Below are 27,208 nucleotides of genomic sequence, written 5' to 3' on the forward strand. Positions count from 1 at the left end.
TATGTGCAATTTTCAACATTTTGAGAAAAAGCAATTTGAAATCTTCAATCATACATTAAAAATCTAATTTGTTACATTATAATATTATGTCAAAAAACATGTTTTTTGACATAATATTATAATGTAACATAAAATTCTGTGACGAATTAGGTTTCTGATGTATGATTGAAGATTTCGAATTACTTTTTCTCAAAATGTTGAAAAGTAAACATACGCCCTTCTGGCTCAAAGTCCTCGAAATGATGTCTATTTGCTGTTGGACTTTTTCTTTTGAATCTACGAAAAATTTTTTGACATTGTACAAGAGAAAATGAGGTAAAAAAAAATTTACTTTTAAAAAAGTGCTGTAACATTACGCAACTTTTTTAGGAAATTGAGTGTTTAGTTGGGAAATCAAACTTCGCGATTTTTAAATAATACAACTTTCTTAAAAAATCAAGACCTTTTACATGTTGACAATTGAGAAGCACTTTGCTTTAAAACTATTAATTTTCATGATCTTTAGATATAACATGCATACATAAAAACATTGAACATACATAAAAACATTGAACATACATAAAAGCATTGAACTTTAAAAAAGTGTTCACTTTTATTTTTGTTATTTTATACCAGATTTATACTTTACCCATCCGGACAGAAACATACAAAGAATTGCGTATGCTAATATAAGGACATTTCTAACTATTGTTGAACAATTTACATCCTGCTTAAATCTAGCAAAGTTGCATCATTTAACATGTACTATATACAAATCAAACAAAAGCTTCTATAATTTTTAATCAAATCCTTCAAAAATTTATTGGGGAATTTTTCCTTAAAATAGGGTTAAGAGATGCTCGGTTTTTACAGAGGAAAGCGCAATGAAAATCTTTAATTTAATAGATTTGGCAATGTGTTCTTCAACGCGAAATCGGGTACCTAAAAATCCTACCCTGAAAAAAAAATGTATATTTTTATCTTGCTTCGTTTATAATAATATTACACATTAAAAAAGGTAGATATAAAGGTATATCACATATTTTACCTTAAAGTGCATACCACATATTCTATCCCTTAACGTAAAAAATTATACTCTTTAAAGGAGAATATTATACCCTCATGGTAGCAAGTTACACCATATATGACCATTTTTGATATAATCTTTTACATTATAAATATAATTAATATAAAAGGGTCGTATAGATGGATACACCCAAATGGTACAAATTTATACATTTTATTTTTTTAGTGTTCCATATATCTATAGATATATGGATTAGGGTAATGAGATGCTAAGTTCGGATTAGGGTAATGAGAGGAAAAATGAAACACTTAAGGACTAGTTTATCTAACACAGTCCATGTAACAAGTTTTGAAAAAAGAACAATATATTTTTTGAAGTCTTTGTACATATCTTCCTACTATAATCCAAAATATGAGTTTAAAAAATGAGATTTTTTTTTAGATTAATTTTAAGAATTTATGTAATGTAAACAAAGCAGATTTTATAAAGTGTTTGAAAGTTAAATTGTTTTCATAAGAAAGTATATTTTACAACTCTATCGTCTTTACATAAATCAAACACACCGCCACCAGTCATATAAATCAAACACACTGCTACCAGTCATACATAATTAAACATGGCTGCAACTTATGTAAGGTATGAGATGGTTACGTTATAACTACTGTTCCATTTTTTTAGTAAAATTGAGTAAATTAATGCTCTTTGTACGAGTTTTGTGTCCATCTGAAATCAAAAGAATCTTGTTGTATGTAGCTCTTGTATGCTTTCTTCTTCAGTAGCTCCTGTGTGCTTTCTTCTTCAATAGCTCTTGTGTGCTTTCTTTTTGTGCACTTTGCAAAATATTTTATAAACTCATAGAATTTAAAAGATCAGTATATCATTTATATTAATAATATACAATATATTTTTGTTTTTAGCTTACTACAATAACCTATAATTTGATACTAAAACTTAAAATGAAAAAAAAAAAACTATACATTTTACAGGAATAAACACAACAAAATTTACATTACTAGACTGTTTAAAATTAAAATAAATGCAACAAATAAACCTCTTAGATAAAATTTAAACATATTTGGTAAATATAATAAATGTAAGTAAACAATATATTAAGCATTTTTGTATGATAACAATTTAACATTAGGAAAATATTAGATGTTTACAATAAATAAACATGATATATTGGCAAAACAAATACAAATAAAATGTCTATTATATATATTATAAATGTCCTATTATATTGCAATATTGACTAGCATGACGTAGAGTGCAGGCGGTGAGATCTGTTGCAAGGACACGCCCCTGACGAGTGGCGTTAGTGCAGGTCTTGGGCTCTCCGAAATGTCATTGGTGATCGCAGTGCATTCCTGAGGAGGGGGATCACCATTATCCACTATTTAATTCTGATTGGTTATCATGGCACCAACATTTTTTTACCTCTTACACCCACGTATTATAGCGCTTTGTGAGCTTTATATTATGAATTTGTTACATTAACGACATTTATATACTTTTATCTCACACAGGTGATTATCAGTTTTTAATTTATTATCTAGAGCTTGGATCATAGTAGCACATTTATTAACCTATTTTTTCTTTGTATATTGCCCGTACTATCATTTTTTATCATTTTATTTAATATTTTGTTATTTACTTTTTTTATTTTATTGTTTTTGTATGGCATGATAATTTTAGCCATGGTTGCCGTTAATAAACCAGCGGATCTATATCAACTTGTTTACTCATAGACCATTGTTTTATCATTTGTTAAAATTGACTAGAGTATGAGTTATTGTTCACTCTATCCCTGAGCCCTTAAATTTTATTCCTCCTACAAAATAGTCTTTACATTCATTTATGATTTTCACCCAATGACATCATCTACAATCTACTTCTATTTTCATACCTCCCAGGTCTACGTAACTGGACGGCTCCGTTGGTCACCTTTTGCGATCTTTGTGTCGCATAAACAAATAAATTTATTCTTTGTGGCTGGTAAGCCCCAACTTTTTCCAATGTACACCACAACGATGAAACGGACATTAGGCTATCCCGCTGGATATGGTTATGGCGCTCAATAACCTAATGACTACGCTGAAACTCACGCACACGTTTATTCGGAAGCTCCACAATGCACGTCGTACTAGCGCTCGCTGACTATGTGCTCGGATCTAAAACCTTACTCCATAGCACATCATTCCACACCAGCACGGGGCAGTAGCTCTTTTGGCTAAGAGTGATGGCTTGTGGCCTACGTTGACTAATGTGTATTCGATCAATTGAAATCCATTCTGTAGGTCTTACGTCTTGCTCTGATGTGCTAGCCCATAAGCGCAAGGAGTGAGTGTGATTAGCTTTTTATTCACCCGATTTGAAAGTGAACGAAAACATAACGAGACAAGACAAGACGACCAAACGGTACGTACAAACGCACTACACCATCACACCTGTAGGCATCAGCAGTCTCTAAAATAAGTTTATCAAATTTGTGTTCTTTGTTGCATATGTTCTACACACAGAGTGACTAGAGCGTTAGTTGTTTCTCCCCATGCCCCCTAATTGTCTATTCTTCGTTTTTCTACTTCACAAAAGTCTTGATAAATGTAATCTGTCTCATTTTGCCAAAAGATTTCTGTAACGTACGTAAAAAAACAGTTTAATGCTGAATGTTAAGAAACAGCAAGACAGTTTAATACTGAATGTTGACATTTTCATGCAATGTTTAGGAAATCAACAGTGGAAATCATACCACATCTCAAAGTGCAACTAAGCTTTCTATCGAGTCTAGTTATTCTTATACGCAAATTCAGAACATTTATTGAATTCAGTCAGTTCTTTTACAGTTAAACACGTTTTAACATTGATGAACTTGTTTAACAATTGACGTTTTTTCATAAATCACATAAATTCCACCAACATTTTATATACTTCAATTTATCACCAACATTTTAAATACTTAATTTTAACACCAAATTAATTTCTAAAACAAAAAGAATAACACGTGCCGGGAATGGTTTTCATTCCGCGAAATTAACTTTTACTATTTACCGAAGACATTAGTTAAATATTAATGGTTTCACACTCACGGAAACACTGTAATTAATTATACTAAATTTCCGTATAGAATGTGAAACCAATAATAAAAGCACGCGACACATTTTAAAACATCAAAAAACACGTGCAAAGTTCGAGCAAAATTGCGCGAAAACACACGTGATTTTGGTTTCCTCCTAGATCGTGACAAACACGATATATCTATACAGATTTTAATTCCGAGTAAAACTAGATGTATCGGCTGGGTATTACCTGTTATATATATTTAATAACATCTATTTCAAAACTAAAATAAATTAAAAAATTCCATAACAAAAAAATAGTGAAAAATTAAAAATTTCACATTTGGACCCTAGTTTCGTGTCGCAAACCCTAAAAAAGTCAAAAGATTCATCGACAATATTGAGATCATAATAGATTCTATAAAATCTCAAACTTTCAGCGTTTATTTATAATATAACAAGGTATTCATTAAAACAAAATCATAAAGTTAGCTTAAAGCATGAAGAAGTTATAGCATAAACAACTAATGAGCCAAAATTTATCCCAGCCCCTTATAGAACCCCATAACTCTGCTCAAAAATGAAATTAAAAAAGTATATTGCTTCAATGAGTTGATCATATATATTACTACAACTGTACAGAATTTAAAAGCAAAAAAATAATTTCAAAGATATATAGCAAGTAGTTCTCAAGTTATTTATTGCAGCATACTAAAAAATGGAATTTATTTTTTAAGATTTGTTATCACTTCTTAATGTAAGAGTTTTACAAAAGCTTATAAAAGTTACAATAAAACAATTAATTTAACTATTTAAGCTCCATACAGAAATTAATATTCATGTTTAGCAAAACTGAAAAATTTTTAAAATTATAAATAATCTATAAAATGCAAAAACTATGATAAATTAATTTATATTTTTCAAATTTCAATAAAAATATCAATTGGAAGATTGAATTTAACAAAAATCACTAAAAACTTCCAGCACCATAAGTAATTCCATCTCTTTCTTTATTTTGATCGGCTTAACCATTTCAATTTGCCTCCAATGTTGGTATAATTTATCAGTTGATTTATTTGCTATGTTTTTAATTTTTAACTATCTTTTTGATTGCAAAAATTTTGCCGACTAAAAAAAACGAGGACCTTTTTTTTAGTCGGCAAAATTTGTAATGGCACAACCGCCCAACCCCACGTGAAACCTACTCACGCCAGCCCTGTCCTTAATATTTTGTCTTGTTAAACACTCTCCTTATGGGTTGTGTCATTGCTGTTCACTCTCCTTATGGGATGTCATTGCAATGCTCTTTAGAATTGCAATTTAAAAGATTTAACACAACAAATCTTTTGAATTGCTTAAATCAGTTTTCGTGTTTTATTGCTAAGATTTTTAGTTTATCATGATTATAGACTAATTAGCAAACAACATTTTAAGAGAGAATGTGCAAATGGATTTCTTTTTCAGCGATTACTTAGTTTATAACTAATTCCTTTAAGGGAGAAGTTATAAATTAAAAAACTACTTTTTAATAAACTTTAATAAGAGAAATTTAATCTTTTAAAGTATACAATAATTTATAGAGACATATACACTATATTTATCAAAAATTTAAAAAACATTATCACAAGTCTTAACAAAAAAAGTCGGTATATGTGAGCTGCGCAAATATTTTAAAGATGCGCAAAAGTTAAGGTAGCTTCTACCTAACGTAACTTATCTTGCTTAAATCAAGCTGAGCCGTTTTCTGAAGATCTTTTGTGAATACCATTCGAAAGTTACGAAATATAAATCGTAAGTTCTGTACTTAGCAACTGCGCAAGTTTTGTGAATACAAGTTAAGAACATACACCAAGCTTAGGCTTAAAAATGATGCAACTGATTGCATCAGATTTTAAACAATTCTTAATTGTTTAAAATCTAATGCAAATGTTTGCATAAGATTTCAAACAATCAAAATTTCTTTAAAATCTGATGCAAAAAAGTTAATTGTTAAAAATATGATGCAATCTTGAATATATAATATAAAAAGACTCTTTTAGATTTTAGTATATACGCAAATCTGTTAAAATATATTCGTATATAGCATTTACTTGGCAGTAGTTTTAGCTGTATTTTTACAATTGAGTTTTAAATAAACAAAGTGCGTGAATCAAAGCGTTTTATCTTTTCAGAATAAATTTAACGGATACATTTTAGACAGTTTAAATTTTTTATTTGCATGTGACTAACCCATGCTAATTAAGGTCCTACGATACTAGCAGCTGAGAAAACATTATATATTGGGTTTGTAAAAGTTTTTGGTTTAGCTTTAATAAATTGCTTTTTAAGTTTTAAACATGTCTTTTATACTAAAAAAATGTTGGATAATGCGTTCAAGAGATCTTATAAAATTAACATTACGTGGAACTAAAAACTGTTCATCTGAAACGTCACCAATCTCAAGAGTATTTTTAACAGAAAAGCTGACTCATCATAATTTAGAAAGTTTGATTGTCAAAGAATCCATAGATGCTATTGTTATTCCAAAGTATTGCAGTCCATCTTTATGCAAAGTGTTAAGCTCATATATGTTAAACTCACAAGTAGAGCGATATGACCATGAAATCTATAATACAGAAACACGCAAAATAGAAAAAATATATGCAGGTGTAGATCGAGTAGGTCTTCCCTTTAACAAAGTGTTTTCGGAGATGGATAACCTAAAGAAAATCAAAATTAGAGAAGAGTATTACGAACTTGCCAAAAAACTTATGAAAAACTTTCGTGAAGTTTGTGGTGATTTCATTTCACCTATTGATCGTCTCAGACTTGAATTAGAAGATACATTTTCTGAGGGAGCTAGAGTCGGGAGATTTGAAGGTAGACAAATGTTGTGCGGTATTGGAAGAGTTTCCGACCCTGCTTTATCTTTAGGCGGTGAACAACCTCATTTTGATATGCTACCTGAATATATTTACCCATTAGATAAACAGTTTGCCGCAAACATTTATATAAAAGTTCCAAAACAAGGGGGGATGCTTAAAGTAAGGCTTTTTGTTTTACCTTTTTTCTTTTCTAATTTTTTCCGGTTATACTTTTAATAAAGTTATAAATTATTCATATTTTTATAAAATAGTTTATAAAATTTAGAGTATTTAGAATATTTCGATTAACTAAACTTAGTAATCTAAAAATTTAAAATTGAACTTAAAATTTATAAAAGGTATGCTAAAACTAATTTGTCATAGAATTATTAAAAAAAACCTTAAACTAGCAAAACATTTTTAAAAACAATTTTCTCATGCACGCAGTATTATCATTTAAAATGTAGCAATGTCATAATTGCAGCAATTATTATGACGTTTATAAATCTTTAATTATAAACCAGTGTAAAGTTGTAGCGTTTTATAGCACAATAATAAATATAACTCATTACAATAGTTAGAATTACACAATAATAATTAAAGTTATATTAACAAACAGTTACAAATATAGTCAAAAATATAAAGTAAAAATAACACAGGCTGTGACAAAATCCAGTGTTCGTCAGTATTAAGGCTAAGATGTTCAAGGAATCTTCTTAAGGTTTCTTTTAATTAAAGACTTAAAAATGTAAAACTAAAAATTTATCAACTATTGTTTATAAAAGCAATTATGACTATAACGTTTATAAAAAAAAAGAAATTTTTAAAAACATATAATCTATACATAACTGTAAGGTTTATAAATAAACGTATACAAAAATATACACTTGTCAATATGTCACATTCACAGTCATGCGTGTGTTTATCATTAATGCGTTCATGAATATTATTATAACTGTGTATAAAAAAACACAAAAATATAAAATGAATGAAAATATAACAACTTAATTTAACAACTTAGTTTAACAACTTATTGAGTTGTACATGGTAGCTTAACAATCTTTACTTTTTATTTTATACATTTTAATGGCATAAGTAAGAGAAAAGAAATGAAAATTAGGTAGTATGAAAGTGTCATAAAATATAAAAATATTATTTCATACAATTATTATGAAATTTAAAGTCCGATTTAAAAATTATTAATATTAAAAACTCTTTCTTATCAAAGTTGTTTCTTTGCGTTCGATAATTTAGTTTTATTTAATTTTTTCAAAGCTCCTTAACTTACTCCTACTAGACAAAGGTTTTAAAGAGAACAATTAGGCTTGAAAAAACCGGCTTATATCGGTTGGGCTTAGTACTTTCCGGCTGAATATACTAAGCAATAACTCGAGTAATACTTAACAATTTTATTGTATCATTTGCAGTTTTTAATTAGTTTGTACAGATTTCAGAGGACACTTAGGAAGTAGTCCAATTTTTTTGAGAGTTTTTGAGAGGTGCCATCATGACTTGGATCTTGCTCTCAGTGATCTTTTTTGATGTTGCAATCCATTTTTGCTCAAATTTTTTGTCTTCTTTTTCTGATTTGTTGCTTTTCAACAAGATTCCTTTTACAATTGTCCAATAATTTTTAATAACGCGCTGCTCAGGACAGTTTAAAGAATTCGCATCTTTTAAGACGATTTTGATGCCATATTGGTTGTACCACTCCATCGCCTTCTTGGAACTTTGTGGATAATCTTTGTGAATAGTTGATCTTTGCCAAATATGGCTAAAAGATAACTGCCTTTCTGTGTTTGTTAACAAATGACAAAAGATGTTTCTGAAGACATTTAGTCACAAATCACAGGCCACAAATCGATAGTAAAAGTCTTTCGAGTGACCATGGAGCATTTTTAAGACCACAAAAACAAATCGCTTGCCACGCAAGGATCTTCGGAGCAAATATTTTAAGCCTGAGTATACTTAAATTTATTGCTGACATAGACACCTTCTGAATGATAATAATATAGAGAAATCCTCCTAAGTAGACTAAGATGCCCGTGCATCTTAGTCTACTGTTGCCTAACAACTACTTTTTCTCATTGTGTTACTATTCCCTAATTTTTATCCTTTAGATATTTTGTCATGCGATGTATATTTTAATTGCCTAACTTACCCCTATGGCACAGCTAGCCCCGCTCTACTTTATCTGTCTTTGACAAATATTTTGATGAATCTAAATATACTTATGGTTCAAGTATAAAAGGAGTTCGTGCTAATGCTTTAGTAAAAAAAGAATCAGCTTTGTAAAATCTGCTTTGAACTGCATAAGAAATTAAAAAATAAAGCTATAAAGCACACAAATAGCCAGCCAATCTTGATTCTATGAAAACTATTATTGATATTTTGATAATATTGTATCAACGTATTACAGTCAAATTTTCTATTATTGTAATTTCTAAGTATTTATTGTTAAAGTTTTAGCAAGCAAATTTAACACAAAATATGTTAATAAATTTTAGAACCAGTTTTAACATCAGCAAGAAACTTTATAAAGCAGCAAGAAGTTCCTTTGTATATACGTACGTATAGGGTTTATGGAGCTGGTTTTTATTTGGTGAAAGTTAGGAAACTTTGCTGCTGCTCAAAGATGACACGTAAAAAAAAAATTTCTTGCATAATGAAAGACCTATGTAATTAAAACCTTATGAAAGTTTTTTTATGACTGGGAGAAAAAACGAAAGTGGGCCAAGGCATCCCTTTGTCTCTCCGTCACCGCGAACATAATATATTTTTCTATAAATTTATTTAAAATTAACATCCTACTTAATTGGACACTACAGAACATAAAACTAAGTGGATACTTTTGTATTATCATTTATAGATTTGTAGAGTATCAAAATTTTTTACAAATGTAATTTTTATATACATTTACGTTTTAAATGGGGTTCGGCGATAAGGTATATATTGTCTTATTATTGTTGCAGCCATTATTTTTGTAGCACCCATTAATTTTGGTATTATGTATGATTTGCATTTATTCTTAAGGGGTAAAATAAACTCAAGTAAACAATATATAATGATAATAGTAATAAAATTTAAAAAAACAATAATATCAACAAACGTTCCGAAAAATAATTTACTTAAAAATTACTTTTTAGATATGGGGTAGAAAAACGTATTCAAGAGAAAAAATAATTGAACTGTCTTTGGACAAAAATATTGTTAAAGATGAAGAAGAGCCTGTTGAAATTTTACCACAAGAGGGAGACTTAATAATTTTTAATACTCGCAGACCCCACGCTGTAACTCGATTCAACAGTGATTTTCGCATATCGCTACAAACATTTATTGGCTATAAAACTGGAGAGCCACTTTTTTTGTGGAATTAAACTTGTATTTAATATAAATTTTATACATTTTCTTTTCTAAGATAGCATTTCATTATTTTTATAGGCGCATCAAATAGTATATTTATTGACTGAAATCTTTAAAGATAGACGTAATGAATGTTTTTCAGATATAATTTACATATTTTTGAAAAGAAAAAGGTCGGGTGAATAAAAAAAAGCAATTGCTCACAAGTAATTGCTTCGAGGAAAAGCAAAAGTTAAAAAGCAAATGCTCATATCAAAAGCAATTGTTCAAAAATACGTGAATAAAGTTTTTAACTTATAATCTATTGCTTCCGCTTAGAAGTAAATACTTAATGCCGCTACAATAGAAATAGTTTGTTTTTATTTCGTTTAAAAATGGCTATTTTGTTTTTTTCTTCGTTTTTTTGTGAATCTCTTTGCCGTAAAGAGCAGTAATAAAATCTTTTAAAATCATATTCTTGTTATACGATATTTATATTTGTTAAATTTGATTAAACCGGCTGCGTATAAATTTTTTGTTTTAAATATATTTCGATGTAATTATATATTTACACGTAATTATTTATTGTGTAAATATATAATTACATCGAAATATATGCTCTTTACGGCAAAGAGATTCACAAAAAAACGAATAAAAAAACAAAAAACACAAAGATACGAAAAGCAAACGAAAAATCTTCTTCAAAAAAGAATAGAAAATTGAAAGGTGAAAATAAAATGAATAAAAACAAGAGAACTTTGAGACCATTTATTTTGTTCAAAAAAATTTTATCTGACGCCATTATACCATTTAATAAAAACTATTTTTATTTTACGCCTGTAATGTCTTCTTTTTTGACGGTTTGATTTATGTAGTTTTGTAACAATTTTTTAAGGTTTTTTATTACACCAGACGATGCTGACCGCAAAAGGTCCGCTAAATATTGTGTAAATGTATAATTACATCGAAATATATTTAAAACAAAAAGTTTATACGTACCCGTTTTAATCAAATTTAACAAAATAAATATCGTATAACAAGAATATGGTTTTAAAAGATATATATATATATATATATATATATATATATATATATATATATATATATATATATATATATATATATAAATTATTTAATACGATATTTTAATACGAAATTTTCGCCGGCAAATTATTGGCACCTGCATCATCAACATATAATATAATATAATTACAAAAAATTGTGACTGTTAAATAAAAACAACAAAATTTTTTTAATTTTGACGTCACCTTTATAATGGCTTCTTTTACTTAAGTATGAAAAAAATGAAGTCCAAAAATTTGTTTTAACATATTGTCCATTGTCCAAATTCATACCACCGTTGGAGAGCATTGATGTTTTTGTATTTCCAAGGCTTCACGGACTTTTCTTTCAAATTTTTTATCCTCAACTTTAAGTGTTTCTGCCCTATCCCATTCAATATCCTCATCGCAATTTACTTTATGCAAAGCTAATGCAGACTGGTTTAACTTGCCTTCAGTCAAAAATTTTTGGTGTCGTTGAACTAGTAACCAGACTAGTCTATGGATAGACTTACAACACAAACATAGACAATTCTGTATGTTGTAATGGACACAACAAATGTTTAATTTTTTGTCCTTGTTGTGTCTATCAAATTTTTGATGGTGTCCTAAGATTGCTCAGTTAAAAAATAATTTTCACTTCATAAGTCTACAAAGCATAATTTTTTGTCTATTTGGTGTCTATGATTTTGTCTAAATTTACTTGATTTCATAAAACCAGAAATCTTTCATTACCGTATTATTTGAAGATTGTTATGTAGTAAATTTATAATATTAAATTTTGCATTTTAAAAATAAATTTTCACGCACATTCACTGAGAATTGAAAAACAACTGAACTGAGTAATTAATGAACTTCAATTGAGCACAAAATAGTCCATTTTGAGGTTTTTAAATAGACATTAACTTTTTAATCAACAGCACACGCTGGACAAAAAATTAAAAAATGAACTTCTGTTACTCGTTATAAGTCCAAATTATATAATAAATAGATCTTCTATACCTCATTAAAAAATCGAGATTGTTCATTTAGTGTCCGTTTTTAAAATGATTGTCTAGAAAGACAAACATTTTTTATAGACAATTCATTTTTGATAGTTGTAATTAAAATTGTTGCAATTAGTGCTTTGTCGAAGTCTATTTTTGTCCTTTTATAATAAGTCCATTAGAGATTGTCTGGTTGCTACGTTGAACCCTTGTTCTTATTTGAAGTTTTGATTCACCGACATACACTTTGGAGCATTTGCACTTAATTAGATAGGTTCCAGGTTGGCTGTTGCGTGGTAATTTTGATTTATTTCTAGACGTTATTAGCGTTTTTAGGTTAGCATTAGAATTCGACTCAAATTTTGGTTTGGTTTTTCACCCATAATTTGCATATATATATATATATATATATATATATATATATATATATATATATATATATATATATATATATATATATATATACATATATATATATATATATATATATATATATATATATATATATATATATATATATATATATATACTTTTTTTTTTCTTTTTTTTTTGCTCGTTTACATTTGTCGTATTTTACAAACAAACAAACAAGGCATCTGAAAGAAGATCATAATGATCTTATCATCAGAATCTTTTACAGCTTAAGACATTTTACAGCAAAACAAAAATAAATAAAAATCAAAAATTTCAGTAAACAGTGTAAATAAATCTGACGATGATATATAAATAAATTAAAATTTCGTGTAAATAAATCTGACGTTACTATATATAGAATCTATATCATTTATATATAAGATAAAAACAAAAATTAAAACGTTTCATAAAGCGTATTTTACAATAAAATAAAAGTTCTAAACAAAGATTACAAAGTATCAATTAGAAGTATTGACTACGTCATCAATAGATAAAATAAAATTTTTCAGTTTATATTTGAAAGTGGGATAAGTGTGAAATATATCAAAATTTGACAAAACAATCTTATTCCAAAGATACGGTGCGCGATAAGCAATACAATACTTATTAAACTTGGTTCGACAAAAAGGTTCATATATGAGAAAATTATTTCTATATTTATTTATTGGTTTTTCACAAATACATAAAGCATAAGTCATTTTTCCACAAGTACATAAAGCATAAGACATTAAACATATTAAGCTCATATATATTGAGAATTTTCATTTCAATAAAAAAAGGTTTGGAATGAGTGTACCGATCCGCAAAATTAATTAAACGGATCGCAAGCTTCTGACGGCGGTAAAGACATTGTAACTTACTTTTTTCTGTGCTTCCCCATACAATACTTGCATAATTTAAATAACTATGTATAAATGAGTAATAGAGTTGGGTTAAACTTTTTTTACTTAAATATGTTCTGGATTTGTATAAAATTCCAATGCTTTTGGAAATTTTTGTGCTAATATAGTCAATATGTGCTTTCCATATGATGTTTTCATCAAGAAAAACACCCAAAGACTTTGTTACATAGTGTCTTTTTATCTCAGTATCATCAATAATAATTTTGGGCAAATTTGGGGGTAAATAAGCTTTTTTAGAGACAGGATGGAACAGAATCCATTTTGTTTTGTTACTGTTTAGAGTTAGTTTATTGCATTTGAACCACTTGGATATATTTTTAAGTTGCTTGTTCATGCTAGAGAAGAGTTTGTAAATATCATTATTGGAAAGAAATAAGTTGGTATCATCAGCAATGTGGTGAATTACGTCTTCCAAGATACTAACAACAATTAGCGGTTGTTTCTTAATATAAACATTAATGTATTTGAAATGATGTGGTCTTCGTAGAGGTATGGGAAAATTACGCCAACGTAATTACTTGTAATTAAGTTTATTTATTTTGTGGTTCTAAACTTTATATAAAAAAGGTGATATTTGTAAATAATTTATTCGCAGTCAGATGAAAATAAAATAAAATTGATAAACGAGTGAAATCATTAGTGTCTCAGGGAAAGTATTAAAAATTTCCCCACACTAAAAGGTGGCGACCCTACCAGGACCTACGAAACCTACGAGTTAGTAAAGAATGGACCAAGAGCGAATTTACCAAAGAGAAGTCAGCATGATAAGAATAAACATTAAAAACATAGAACGCAACACGATTAATGGCGACAAATCAAGCATAATCTTGGCGCTGGACAAAATAACAAATTTATTGGGAAGATTTGAAATGGCAAAGGATGAGCTGACCAGGAAAATGCTTGACGACGGCGAAAGCATCGATTCAGTTGAAGAATGGCTTTCGAAACCAGTAATGGAAGTAGAAGCAGCAATTGAAATCAAAAACAAAATGGTGGACAAGTTGGATTCGATAAATAAAAACGAATGCGTCAGAAAATTTGAGTATGAAAAACAAATAGTGGAACAGCAGTTAACGATTCAAAAAGAAGCAGAACAAGCCTCATTGAGAAAACTTCAAAGCGAAGAAGAATGGTATTTAAAGAAACTAAAAATGAAAGAAACATTGCGTAAATCTCTTGGAAACGAAAACGAAGCTACTAAACAATCTGTCAAACTTCAAAAGTACACAATTACAAAATTTAATGGCGATTATAAAGACTGGTTGCGATTTTGGAATCAATTCACGGTAGAAGTTGACAACTCAAACATATCGAACATCAGCAAATTCAACTACTTGCTGGAACTTGTCGAAGGAAAGCCCAGGGAGGATATACTTGGTTTACCTCATTCGTTGGAAGGATACGATGAAGCTAAACGCATACTACAAGAAACTTACGGAAAAGATATTTGGGTTCACAAAGCATTGATTAAAGATTTGGAAGGATTGACGGCTATACATAGCTTGTACAAAATCAAAGAAGTTCACGACTTTTACAACAAGCTTGCAAGAACTGTACGAACATTGAAAACTATGCAGAAACTACAAACGGCTCAATCATTCGTGTATTCATTGATGGATAAACTTGGACCAGTTCGTGAAATACTTACACAAAACGATGATGGATGGGGAGAATGGGGACTGGAGCAACTTGTCGAAAAGTTGCAAAGGTACATTGAAAGGAATCCGTTGAACTCAACTTTTAACTCAAGCGACGAACAAACAAAGGGCGATAAAAAGAACACGAACGTTCAGTCAAGGCCCTATGAACATCGAAGCACTACGTTTAAACAATACAATGGCAGTCTTTATGACAAAGAAACCAGGGCAACTAGTGGAAAGCATGGATGTGTCTACTGTGGGTTACAAAATCACAAAAGCGAAGATTGTACAAAAGTACTAACTGTTGCAAGACGCAGGGAGATTTTAACAAACAAAAGATTGTGTTACAACTGCATTGGTTACGGACACTCGGCGGTAAATTGTAAATCAAGAGGATGCAGAAAGTGCAACAAAAAACATCACACGTCCATTTGTCAAGATAGGAACGCAACAATGGATGGTAACATTGAAAATAAAAAAGAAAACATGGGAACGGTGCTTAATGCAAGCACAACTATTCACCCAACAGTGATCGCAAAAGTAAATGGTGAAAAAGTAAGGATAATGTTGGATACGGGTGCTGGAAGTTCCTATATATGTACGAATTTGATAACAAAACTAAAGTTGAAACCTACACGAAAGGAATATAAAAGTATTGAACAGCTCTATGGAACTGTGGACAAGCGTGTGGAAATATATAAGGTTACGCTAGAATCAACGACAATACCGGAATTTAGCATCAAAGTCGAATGCGCCAACGCAGAAAAGGAAACACTCACCTTTTTACCGAATCCGATGATCAAGGATGTTAAGAAGCATTTTGCAAAATTGAGGAGGCTGAAATTTAGCGATGATGAAGGGAGTGACGAACTTCAACCTGTTCACATTATACTCGGTGCGGCTGATTATCAGCGAATAAAAACCACGGAACCGGTAGTTCTCGGAAAAAATCCGGATAAAGATCCCGGAGCCGAATTAACGATGTTGGGATGGACTCTTTCTGGGAGACGAACACAATTTAGTTCAGGTATTGAGAGAAGTTTCTTATTGAACACTGGTCGTGATGAGTTTGAGCAAATGTGTAGTTTAGAAGTACTTGGATTATCGGACACAAATAGTGAGTCAATGTTCCACCAAGACTTCAGCGAAAAACTGCATCAAACCGAAGAAGGTTTCTATGAAACCAGAATGCCGTGGAAAAAGGGTGTTGTTAAACTACCAAATAACAGAAACCTGGCTCTTAAAAGATTGGGAAGTGTGACGACTCGATTGAAAAAACTTAAAAAACTAGAACAGTATAATGAAATAATGATGGAACAGATCAATGAGGGAATATTGGAAATGGCACCAGAAAAACCTACGGGAGAAATTATTCACTACGTTCCTCATCAAGCAGTAGTCAAGGAAAATGCCGAGTCAACAAAAATGAGAATTGTTTATGATTGTTCAGCTAGAAAAGACGCTCAGTCACCTTCATTAAACGACTGTCTAGAAGTGGGACCATCGCTGCAACCATTAATTTTTGACATACTCGTACGAAATCGAATGAATAAACTCTGCGTTTTAGCTGACGTGAAGAAGGCGTTTCTACAAATTCGAATACACGAAATGGATAGAGACGCACAACGCTTAATTTGGTATAAGGACTTGAAGAATATGGAATTAACGGATTTACGATTTACAAGGGTGATTTTTGGTTCAAGTTCAAGCCCTTACATTCTTGGTGCTACCATTAAAAAGCATATATCAAAATACAAGGACATTTATCCTAAAACGGTGCTTGCTTTGGAAGAAGATACTTATGTCGATGATATACAAGCAGGTGGAGAAACGGAAGATGAACTTATCAGGTTTAAAAATGAATCAACGCAAATCTTAATGAAAGCTGGGTTCCAGCTGCACAAATGGCATAGCAACGTGAGCAAATTGGAAAGCAACGCTGAGGGCAAATCAACAAAAATACTTGGGATTCCTTGGAACAAAGAAACGGATCAACTATCGATTGACTTTACTGCTTGCATCAATAGTGGAGATAAAGAAGTGATAACAAAAAGGAAAATGCTATCCGCCATTAACAGTGTTTTTGACGTATTGGGATTTAGTGCACCTATTTTAATCACTGGAAAAATATTATACAGTCGGCTATGCTTGTTAAAACTCGGATGGGATCAACAAATTCCATATGAACTTTCAGAAGAATGGAAGACCTGGATCAAGGCAATACGAATTAAAAGAACTATTTCAATTCCGCGGAGCGTTCTGTCTGAAAGAAGTATTGAAATGGAGCTCCATGGATTTTCAGATGCAAGTAAATCAGCAGTATGTGCATGCATCTACATTGCAGTGAGCCACCGATATTCGAAAACCAGTAACTTACTTGTAGCGAAAGCACGGATCGCACCAAGGGATCTTAGTATTCCTAGACTGGAGCTGGTAGCAGCACACACCTTGAGCAAGTTAATGAATCACGTTAGGAAGACATTGAACAAGTATAATATTATTGAAGTATATCATTGGGTTGACAGTACTGCAGTACTTTATTGGTTAAAAGGAAGGGGCAGTTGGTCACAATTTGTCAGGAACCGAGTTCAACAGATATTATTAAATGGAGAAGTAAAATGGCTTTATGTCCCAACAAAAGAAAACCCAAGTGATCTTGGAACAAGAGGAGTAAGTCCTGAGAAACTAACAAGTTTGTGGTTCAATGGACCTATATGGTTAAAACACAAAGAAAATTGGCCAATTCAAACAGAAATATTTGAAACGCCGAACGCATTATGTGAAACTATTCATTTAAGAGAGAACGTCAGTATGGCAACAGAAGAAATAAAGGGACTTCATATATTTAAGGAAATATTGAGTAAACACAAGTATTGGAAAATCATAAGAATATCATCTTTCATAAAAAGGTTTATTTACAATTGTCGGAATGAAGAAAAAATAACAGGACCACTGAATGCTGAAGAGATGATAGAAGCGGAGTTGGTGAATCTTAAGTTACTACAAGAAGCTGTTGCGATAAAGTCCAATGTGGAACTTAAACAGGATGAAAAACAGCTTTGGAGGTGTCATGGAAAAGTCTCTGGGTATAATCCAATATTTGTACCAAAAGGTTTTCAACTAACTCTAAAAATTATTGAGTATCATCACGCGAAAACGTTACACGGGGGAGTAGGAGATACAATGAGTAGCATTAGAGAAAGATTTTGGATACCAAATTTGAGAGTTGCTGTAAAGAAGGTCATTCGTGAATGCAATCTATGTAAGAGATATAGAGTGAAACCGCTGTTACCGCCAACAAGAGCAATGTTACCACGTTTTAGAACTGAAAATATCGAACCGTTTACGGTTACAGGTGTTGATTTTGCCGGTCCGCTAAAGTATAAAACGCAAGGGAAGTTGGTTGAAAAATGTTATGTTGCACTGTTTACATGCGCATGTACAAGAGCTGTCTACCTTAGACTTTGTCATGACCTAACGGCAGGAGAATTTCAGAGAATTTTAAAGGAGTTTGTTGTAAGAAAAGGACCACCACAAATGATGATTAGTGATAACGCAAAAACGTTTGTGGCAACAGGGAAGTGGTTACTAACACTTAAGAAGGATGAAAATCTCGCAAACTATCTTGCTACCACAGCCATAAAATGGAGGTTTAATTTATCAAGAGCGCCATGGTGGGGAGGTTTGTTTGAAAGATTAATAGGGATAATGAAGAAAAGTTTGTCAAAAACAATTGGGAAAGGCATCCTAAACTTCTTTGAATTGGAAGAAGTATTGCTGGATGTGGAATGCGTTATGAACAATAGACCACTTTGTTATCAAGGTGACCAATTCGATAAGCAAGTATTAACACCAAATGTATTAATGAGGGGTAGACCGGCAGTTTTGCTTGAAGAAGATATCGATTTAATAACAAGGGATGATTGCGCATTACGGAGAATCAAGTTTGTGAAAAGTTGTAAGAATCACTTAAGGAAAAGATGGATGAACGAGTACGTGCACGCAATGGAAGAACGACAACAAGCAAGGGAAAAGAGAGGTAACGTGAAACTCCCAGAGGTCGGAAGTATGGTACTCATAAAAGACGATGTGAAGGACAAGGCTCTTCTCAACATTGGTCGAATTGAAAACAACATTAAGGGGAAGGATGGAGTTATTCGTGGCTTTAAAATACGTCTTGGAAATGGTTATGTAATTGAACGACCAATTCAGTTGGTGTGCGACTTGGAAATGGGGTGTGGGGCAGAAAGCGGAATCGAATCGGAAGAGAATTTAGAAACCAAGGCCGAAGAGGATACCTTGAAAAGAGAACCAAGACAGGCGAAATTAAATGCACGACAAATAATCAGTTCCATCATGGAAGACGAGATGGCTGATTAAAGCTGAAGTCTCAGCTTTAATCGGGGGAGTGTGTGGTGAATTACGTCTTCCAAGATACTAACAACAATTAGCGGTTGTTTCTTAATATAAACATTAATGTATTTGAAATGATGTGGTCTTCGTAGAGGTATGGGAAAATTACGCCAACGTAATTACTTGTAATTAAGTTTATTTATTTTGTGGTTCTAAACTTTATATAAAAAAGGTGATATTTGTAAATAATTTATTCGCAGTCAGATGAAAATAAAATAAAATTGATAAACGAGTGAAATCATTAGTGTCTCAGGGAAAGTATTAAAAATTTCCCCACAGCAAAAATGATACTCATTAAATTTGAGGCTTTATTTAGGTCGTTTATATAAATCAAGAACAACAGTGGTCCCAAAATGGAGCCTTGGAGAACGCCACATGAAATATTTAGAAACTCATTAGAACAATTGTTATTACTAAAAACAAACTGTTTGCGGTTTGATAAATAACTTCTGAACCATTTTATGACTTTGTAATTTACTCCTTAGTATTTCAGTTTTTGTATCAAAATTTGATGATCGACAGTATCGAATGCTTTCGATAGGTCGATGAAAACACCTAAAGTATATTTAGATTTTTCAAAAGAATTTGAAATTTCACGTACAAATTGGATAATTGCATGTTCCGTAGAATTGTTTATTTTAAAACCAAATTGGTTGACGTATAACAAATTATTAGAAAGAAAATAATTGTATAGTCTATTGTACATAATGCGTTCTTGTATTTTTGAAAATGTGCAGAGGACGGAAATAGGACAATAATTACTGATATTTTTTTGATCTCCCTCTTTTAAAATAATTTTTGCAATTTTTAATCGGTTAGGAAATACTCCTTGATGGATAGACGCTCCATATACTTTAAAAAGAATATCTTTTAATTGTTCAAAACATTCTATAACTATATTACCGTTTATGTCATCTGCTCCGCTTGCTTTGTTTTTTTTAAGTGATTTGAATGCTCTTTCAAATTCTAGAAAAGATAGTTTTGAATATAATTCGTTGGAACCATTGCAATAGTCCATCTGTACTAGAAAATCGTTAAATTTTGCTTTGGTAAAAGGAATTTTATTTGCTAGTCTAGGACCGATGTCAATAAAAAATTTGTTAAACTCATGAGTTATATCTCTTGGATCACATATCCGTTTGTTATCAACAATAATCATCTGGGGGAGAAAACCTAAGCATTTCTTTTGTCTACCACTAATTTTGTTCATTACTTGCCAAATGCGTCTTGAGTTATTTTTGAATTTATCTAGGAGTTTTGAGTAGTAATTTTTTTTCAAGTTTTTACGAACTTTTTCAAATAGATATTTATAATCTTTATATATTTTCTTATTTGTAGATGATTTTGTTTTGAGATATTTTATATACAGCTTCTGTTTTATCTTGGATGATTTTTTAAATCCTTTTGTTACCCAAGGATTGTTTATATTTTTTGGAGTTATTGCTCTTTCAATAATATGGAAGTTTGCATCATACACGGAGTAAAAGGTTTCAAAAAAATTACCGTTAATTTTGTCTGCATTGTCATTGAAGTTAATATGCTTTCAGTGCAGTAACGATAAATGGTTTTTAAATTGGTTTATATTAGTATGGTTAAAAGTGCGTGTTTTAATTTTGATTTATTTATTTTTATTTTCATATTTTGAATTAAGTGTAAAAAATATTGGAAAATGGTCAGTAATATCAGATTTTAGGATACCCGTTTGAATATCATTGTTGAATACATCTGTTGTAATGATATTATTAATCAAAGATGCCGAGTTTTTTGTAACTCTGGTCGGCCTATTTATTAAAGGAATTGCACCCATTTCAAAAAAGGAGTCATAAAAGTTTTTAATTTTGTTATCTTCATTATACAGAAGACAATTCATATTTAGGTCCCCAATAATGAAAATCTTTTTTTTTTCTTTAGTACCTTTTCTAAAAATACTTTGTTCGAAAAAAATGTTGGCTAATATGCAAGCAATTTGGTATTAATATGCTGCAATGTATGATCGAGGGCAATAAAATTAAAACTGCACGCCCGAAGGAAGTGTTAGATGCCAATATTGCCGCAATTTTAAAACAATCTGTTTAATTATGGAATTTAAAGGAACAAAGACTTATATTTAGAACTTTGATGGAAAATAACATTTCAAGAACAATACAAGAACACACATAGCATTTTCTTTATTTGTTTTTATTACCTACAATTTATATAATTATTGGGTGTTAAAAAGAATATATATATATATATAAATAAGGACTCCTCCGCCGCGTTTATTTACTTGTCTTTTGAGCGAAATTAATTTAAAATGTGGAATATTAAAATTAGAATTACTAAGTCATTCGAAATCCACGTTTCAGTTAAACAAACTATATTAAAACGATTTTTTGTTTCATCTAACAAGTTAAGAAGTTTTTCAAAATTGTTATTAAGACTTAGAATATTTACGTGTAGATATTTTATCTTTCTACAACTACTTCGCTGTTTATTTTAAGTTGGTTTTTAAAAATAACTTTTACTGTATCTTCACAATCAGTCCAGGTTTCATTCGGTTTTTCTTCTACTCCATTTATTCGGAGGTTATTTCGTCTGCATCTATTTTTTAAGTCGATTGTTTTTTTGCTCAAAATGTTCAACTTGTTATAATAACATTTCTTAATTTGTTTTATCTTTTATATTAGGTTTGTTTCTTGAAACTTTAATGTAGTTTTATCTTTTATATTAGGTTTGTTTCTTGAAACTTTAATGTAGTTTTATCTTTTATATTAGGTTTGTTTCTTGAAACTTTAATGTAGTTTTAACATCGCTTAAGTCTTTTTGAATATTCATCACATTGGATTTATTGTTATTTACATAAATTTCGATTTTTTCAATTCTTTCGGTTAATATTTTTAAGTTTGCACTCCTTATTGACGCAAAGCTCTTTTCTTGTTCCTTTAACAATTTTTCTGTTTCTTGCAGTATACATATTTTTTGTTTTTCCAATTTCTTGATAATTAACTTTTCTATATTTTTAAACGAATTTTCCATATTTGTAAAATATTTTATAATTTAACACGCTGTAGAAAAAACGCGTCTGTTTGTTTCAACACACTGCTTTCAAAAAAATATGTATATATATATATGTATATATATGTATACATATTTTTTATATATATTTTTATATATATATACATATATATATAAATATATAAATGTATATATATATATAAAATAAAATATATATATATATAAATATATATATATAAATATATATATATATATAAATGTATATATATAAATATATATATAAATATGTATATATAAATATATATATATATATAAATATATATAAATATATATATGTATATATATATAAATATATTATATATATATATATATATATATATATATATATATATATATATATATATATATATATATATATATGCATATTATGGGTAAAAAACCAAACCGTCTAGATTTGAAGCAAATATGTTTAAACTTACTCACAAAAAATTTCAGCACCATTGAGCAACTCTTTCCTTGCCCTCAAAACACACGTTCGGAAAAAAAAGGACCCAAAAATGACCGAAAACGGATTACTTTAAGTGTCTTGAGGGTAAGGCTAGCATAAATATTTATAATAATTTTTTTTTTTCAGGGTTTAGATAAATATCTGTATTTTTTATTAAAAAAGTATCGTTTTTTTCTTTCTTTTTGAAAAACAGTATAATTTAAAACGGCTTAAAAACATTTATTACGTGGTGCGGCGTTGCTTTTATAACCTTTTCAACAAATACATTCAAACTTTGTTATTTAGATTCATAATATAATTTGTAAATGTATATATTCAAAATAAGAATAGAATTACTCATTTTATGTAGGTTTATTATTTGTAATATTTTAATCAAAATAAAATGCTCCTTAAGTTATGACAACAATTTATTAATTTGTCTTCAAAAACCACACTTTGCATTTTTGATACTTTCTTTGCAAAATTTGGAGATTTTATTGCGAAAAATGTTCCTTATGTCCAGTATCATTGATATTCTGAAAAACACAAACATGTGCCAAAGTACCTTACATCATTAGTAAATACGCGGTTTTCAAGTGGTCTTTAAAAACAAATGATTAACAATTACGAAATAAAAAGGTTTTTTCAAATTTACCGAAAATGTTGATTTTGTAACATATGTGGTTTTTGCATATCACGATTCAATATTACTTATCAAATCAAAAAAAATATTTTAAATATTTAAAAAGATATTGTCGAAGTTTCTTCTATAGTTTATCTAATTAATCCTTTTTTTTGTTCGTTTTTTGTTTCTTCGCTAAGGAGAAAAGACTATCAGATAATCTTTTTTTGGTTAGACTGGTGGAGCTTTTCCCAGAAATTCTGAAGTCAGAGCAAATTCTGTCAACTGATATCAATGTGTTCTGTTTTTTCTCTTCGTTGTTGTAATGATGGGCATATTGCTGCATCATGCCGACGGCTCTTTCCGAACGGTCTTTGACAACAATAAGGCTATTGGCATAATTTTCAAAAATTTTAAACAAAGACTATGTATGCCAGTATTGCGGTGGAAGTAAAAGCCAATCTTTTATTCTTTCTTCAGTTAAACCACTAAAACTAAACATAAGGTAAGAAAATTCATCTACAGAAAGGTCTAAGCTTGGTGGCTAATCTTTCTCAATACTACCATTTTTTTCTCTCTTTTCTGATGTGTTTCGATTTTTTAGTTTCATTTTTAAAGTGTTCAGCCATAGGCACTTTAAATGAAAGAATTGCAGCTGCAATTTTTCGTTTTTCATACAAAGGTAAATCCTCATCCAATAGAGCTAGTGGAATCATAGTTGAGTCAAAGTACCAAGTGTGCTTCTAAAGCGAGTCAAGCATAGCATCAACTGCTTTTGAATTCCAACAAGTATTTCTAAATTGATGCATCTGATGAATAGCTTTAAAAGTTTTTTTTTTAACAAAGTCAAGTTAAAAAACAAAAGTTACTTTACCAAGAAAACGGGCATGATAGATAGCTCTAGTTTTCCTGATTTTATAAACAGAAGGTTATAGATAAGACACAACAAGTTCATCCAGCTCTCTTCTGTCTTTACCTTCTTCTTCTATCTTCTCCTGCTATCCTCTTTCTTTCTCTATCCTTTTTCACTTATACTACCACTCATCTTCTTCCAGTTAAACTTGCACAGATCACTTGGGGTATAACTAAAATTAGGATGTTCAAACAGGCTCTTAGATTTTTGTAACAATAAGTTTTCTGGTTCTGTCCTCAACTCATTTATTGTATGTTTCCAAAAATGCACCATTCTTAATTCTGTTATGTGATGCCTGCATGCTAATTTTAAAAGATATTTATTTAAATTGTTGGATATCTTTATGATTGAACCATTTTTGATCCCGGTATTGCTTACAGTTGTATCAAAACAAAAACCTCGTACTTTTGATTCAAGTTTATGTTCCTTTAGTAGGTTCGTAATACTTGTATATTGATCCTCACCAGAAGAGGAAGTTAAAGGAGGAACACCTAGTAGGTGCGTTTTATCCTCAATGTTCACAAGAACTGCCAGCCTGTCAATCTTGAACTTTTTTCCTGTATTAATTTCATAAAAAGTTTTTCCATCAAAATGTACAACACATGGATAAAGAGAAGCTTCTATTACATTTTTTACATCCACTTTTGCTAAAGTTGACATATTTTCATTTACAAATTTCATCTTTCTAAAGGCTGTTGATTTACTGCAATATTTATTTGGAAGTTCAATACCAGCTTCAGTTAAAATGGTACTTGTCACTTTTTGCAAAACATTTGGCGAAACATCACTTAACGTAGCCATTAGGGCAACGTTCGCGGCATACATTAGAATTTCTGCAGTTACTGTACAGTTAGAGTGAGATCTTCTTGATCTCAATCTAACTGTACAGTAACTGCAGTTCTTTTTGATAATAGTTACTAGGCTTAAAATCGAAATCATATCATGAATCAGAACTCAAATCAGAATTGAATTCTATTTTATAATTAGATTTTGTTGATCGCACATTCTTCGTTCTATTTTTCTTTCTGCTACTCTCTGCTGTCTACAAGCATAAAATAATATCAATTATAACGAAATGGTATATAAGAAAAATATCACTTAATACTTTTATTTGTAAAGTTTTACATTTCTACTAACTTGAGACTCTGTCTCAAGAATAAACTTCCTTTCTCCTTCCTGATCTTCCAAAAACATCAAGTCTTCGAGCTTTTCCTTGTCAGATCTTTTTATGTCGGTTCTAATAGTATTATTATTATTTAACTTTTATTTCGCTAATTAAACAGTATTACAGTTTTTCATATAAAATAAATAACATCGTAAACATAAAAAACCTTTATAAAAAACGTTTTAATCTTTTTAATTTATAATATATATATACAGTATTGGACAAAACATTTGCAACCAACATCGAACAATGCTAAAAAGTTTTCCTAATTTTACATGTCTTAAAAACAAAACGAACTATACTACCACAGCAAACAGTTCAGGAGTCTGGAGTCATAGCATGCCATGACATGAGCAATCAGCTGACAGGTGATAGCACACAGGCAGAATTTCGTTGACAAGTGCCATTTTGCAGCGGACAAAACAAGTGCAACTTTTTTGGTTTGTTTCATTTTCTTAAGTCTGGTCCGAGTCAATGTCACGGAAGTTTTTTAATAATTAAAGGAAGTATCCAGAAGTTTCCAGAAGTTTCCAGAAGCATGCAGAAGCTTCCAGAAGTTTCCAGAAGAAGCATCTGGAAGCATCCAGTAGCATCCAGAAATATCCAGAAACATTCAGAAGCATCCAGACGCATCCAGAAGCTTCCAGAAGCATCGAAAAGAAGCATCTAGAATCTTCCAGAACAGGTTCACACAGGTTCATTTAACTATATAAGAGACATGTAAATCGACATGTAATTCAGTCAGTATATGGAAGTCAATCAGTCAGTATTATCAGGACAGTTTATCGAAGTGAGTTTTATCACTTATATAAGTGAAATACAACAAGTGTTTCATTACATCAATACAGTCCACATCCAACCAAGACGTTGTGTTCCACAGAGCATTATTGTATCATCACAAGGTAAGTGTAACGCGGTAAGCCTTGAGAAGCGTGATTATTTATTTTTATTATTTTTATGACTTCAAGTGCAAAAATGGCTCCCGACAGTCTTGGATTGGAACTAAGAAAGAAAATTATTGGCGATTACGTAAGTGGAATGTCACAAAAAGTATTTGTGATAAATACCGCGTGAAAAAATGGACCGTATCAAGACTATGTTCCAAATATCGTTCTACGGGGAAGTTGGCAGCAGATAACAAAGGTGAAAGACCGCGTTCCACCACTTCTAGAGAGGATTCTATGATCGTCAGATCCGTCAAGAAGGATCCCTGGATATCATCAGTCGAGATACAAAAACAATTAGAGCTGCCTGTATCGGACCGAACAATCAGACGACGTGCTGTTGAAGCCGGATTGTTTCCTCGACGCCATGCAAAGAAACCGCTGATTTCACTAAAAAACCAGAAGAAAAGACTCCTGTTT

The 27,208-nt window shown here is 30.4% G+C and overlaps 2 protein-coding genes across 2 annotated transcripts; both read left to right on the forward strand.

The window, feature by feature from the left end:
- The first annotated feature begins 6,037 nt into the window (after positions 1-6,037).
- Positions 6,038-10,322, forward strand: LOC100204208 (uncharacterized). Its single transcript, XM_065805770.1, has 2 exons — positions 6,038-7,085; positions 10,052-10,322. The coding sequence occupies exons 1-2, from the start codon at positions 6,399-6,401 to the stop codon at positions 10,280-10,282; spliced, it is 918 nt and encodes a 305-aa protein (XP_065661842.1). The 5' UTR covers positions 6,038-6,398; the 3' UTR covers positions 10,283-10,322.
- Positions 10,323-14,335: 4,013 nt separating this feature from the next.
- LOC136085484 (uncharacterized) lies at positions 14,336-19,630 on the forward strand. Its single transcript, XM_065806795.1, has one exon. It carries the CDS (start codon positions 14,336-14,338, stop codon positions 19,628-19,630), a length of 5,295 nt encoding a protein of 1,764 aa, XP_065662867.1.
- The last annotated feature ends 7,578 nt before the right edge of the window (positions 19,631-27,208 follow it).

The sequence above is a fragment of the Hydra vulgaris genome, chromosome 09 (assembly GCF_038396675.1).
Source record: "Hydra vulgaris chromosome 09, alternate assembly HydraT2T_AEP".
Classification (NCBI taxonomy): domain Eukaryota; kingdom Metazoa; phylum Cnidaria; class Hydrozoa; order Anthoathecata; family Hydridae; genus Hydra; species Hydra vulgaris.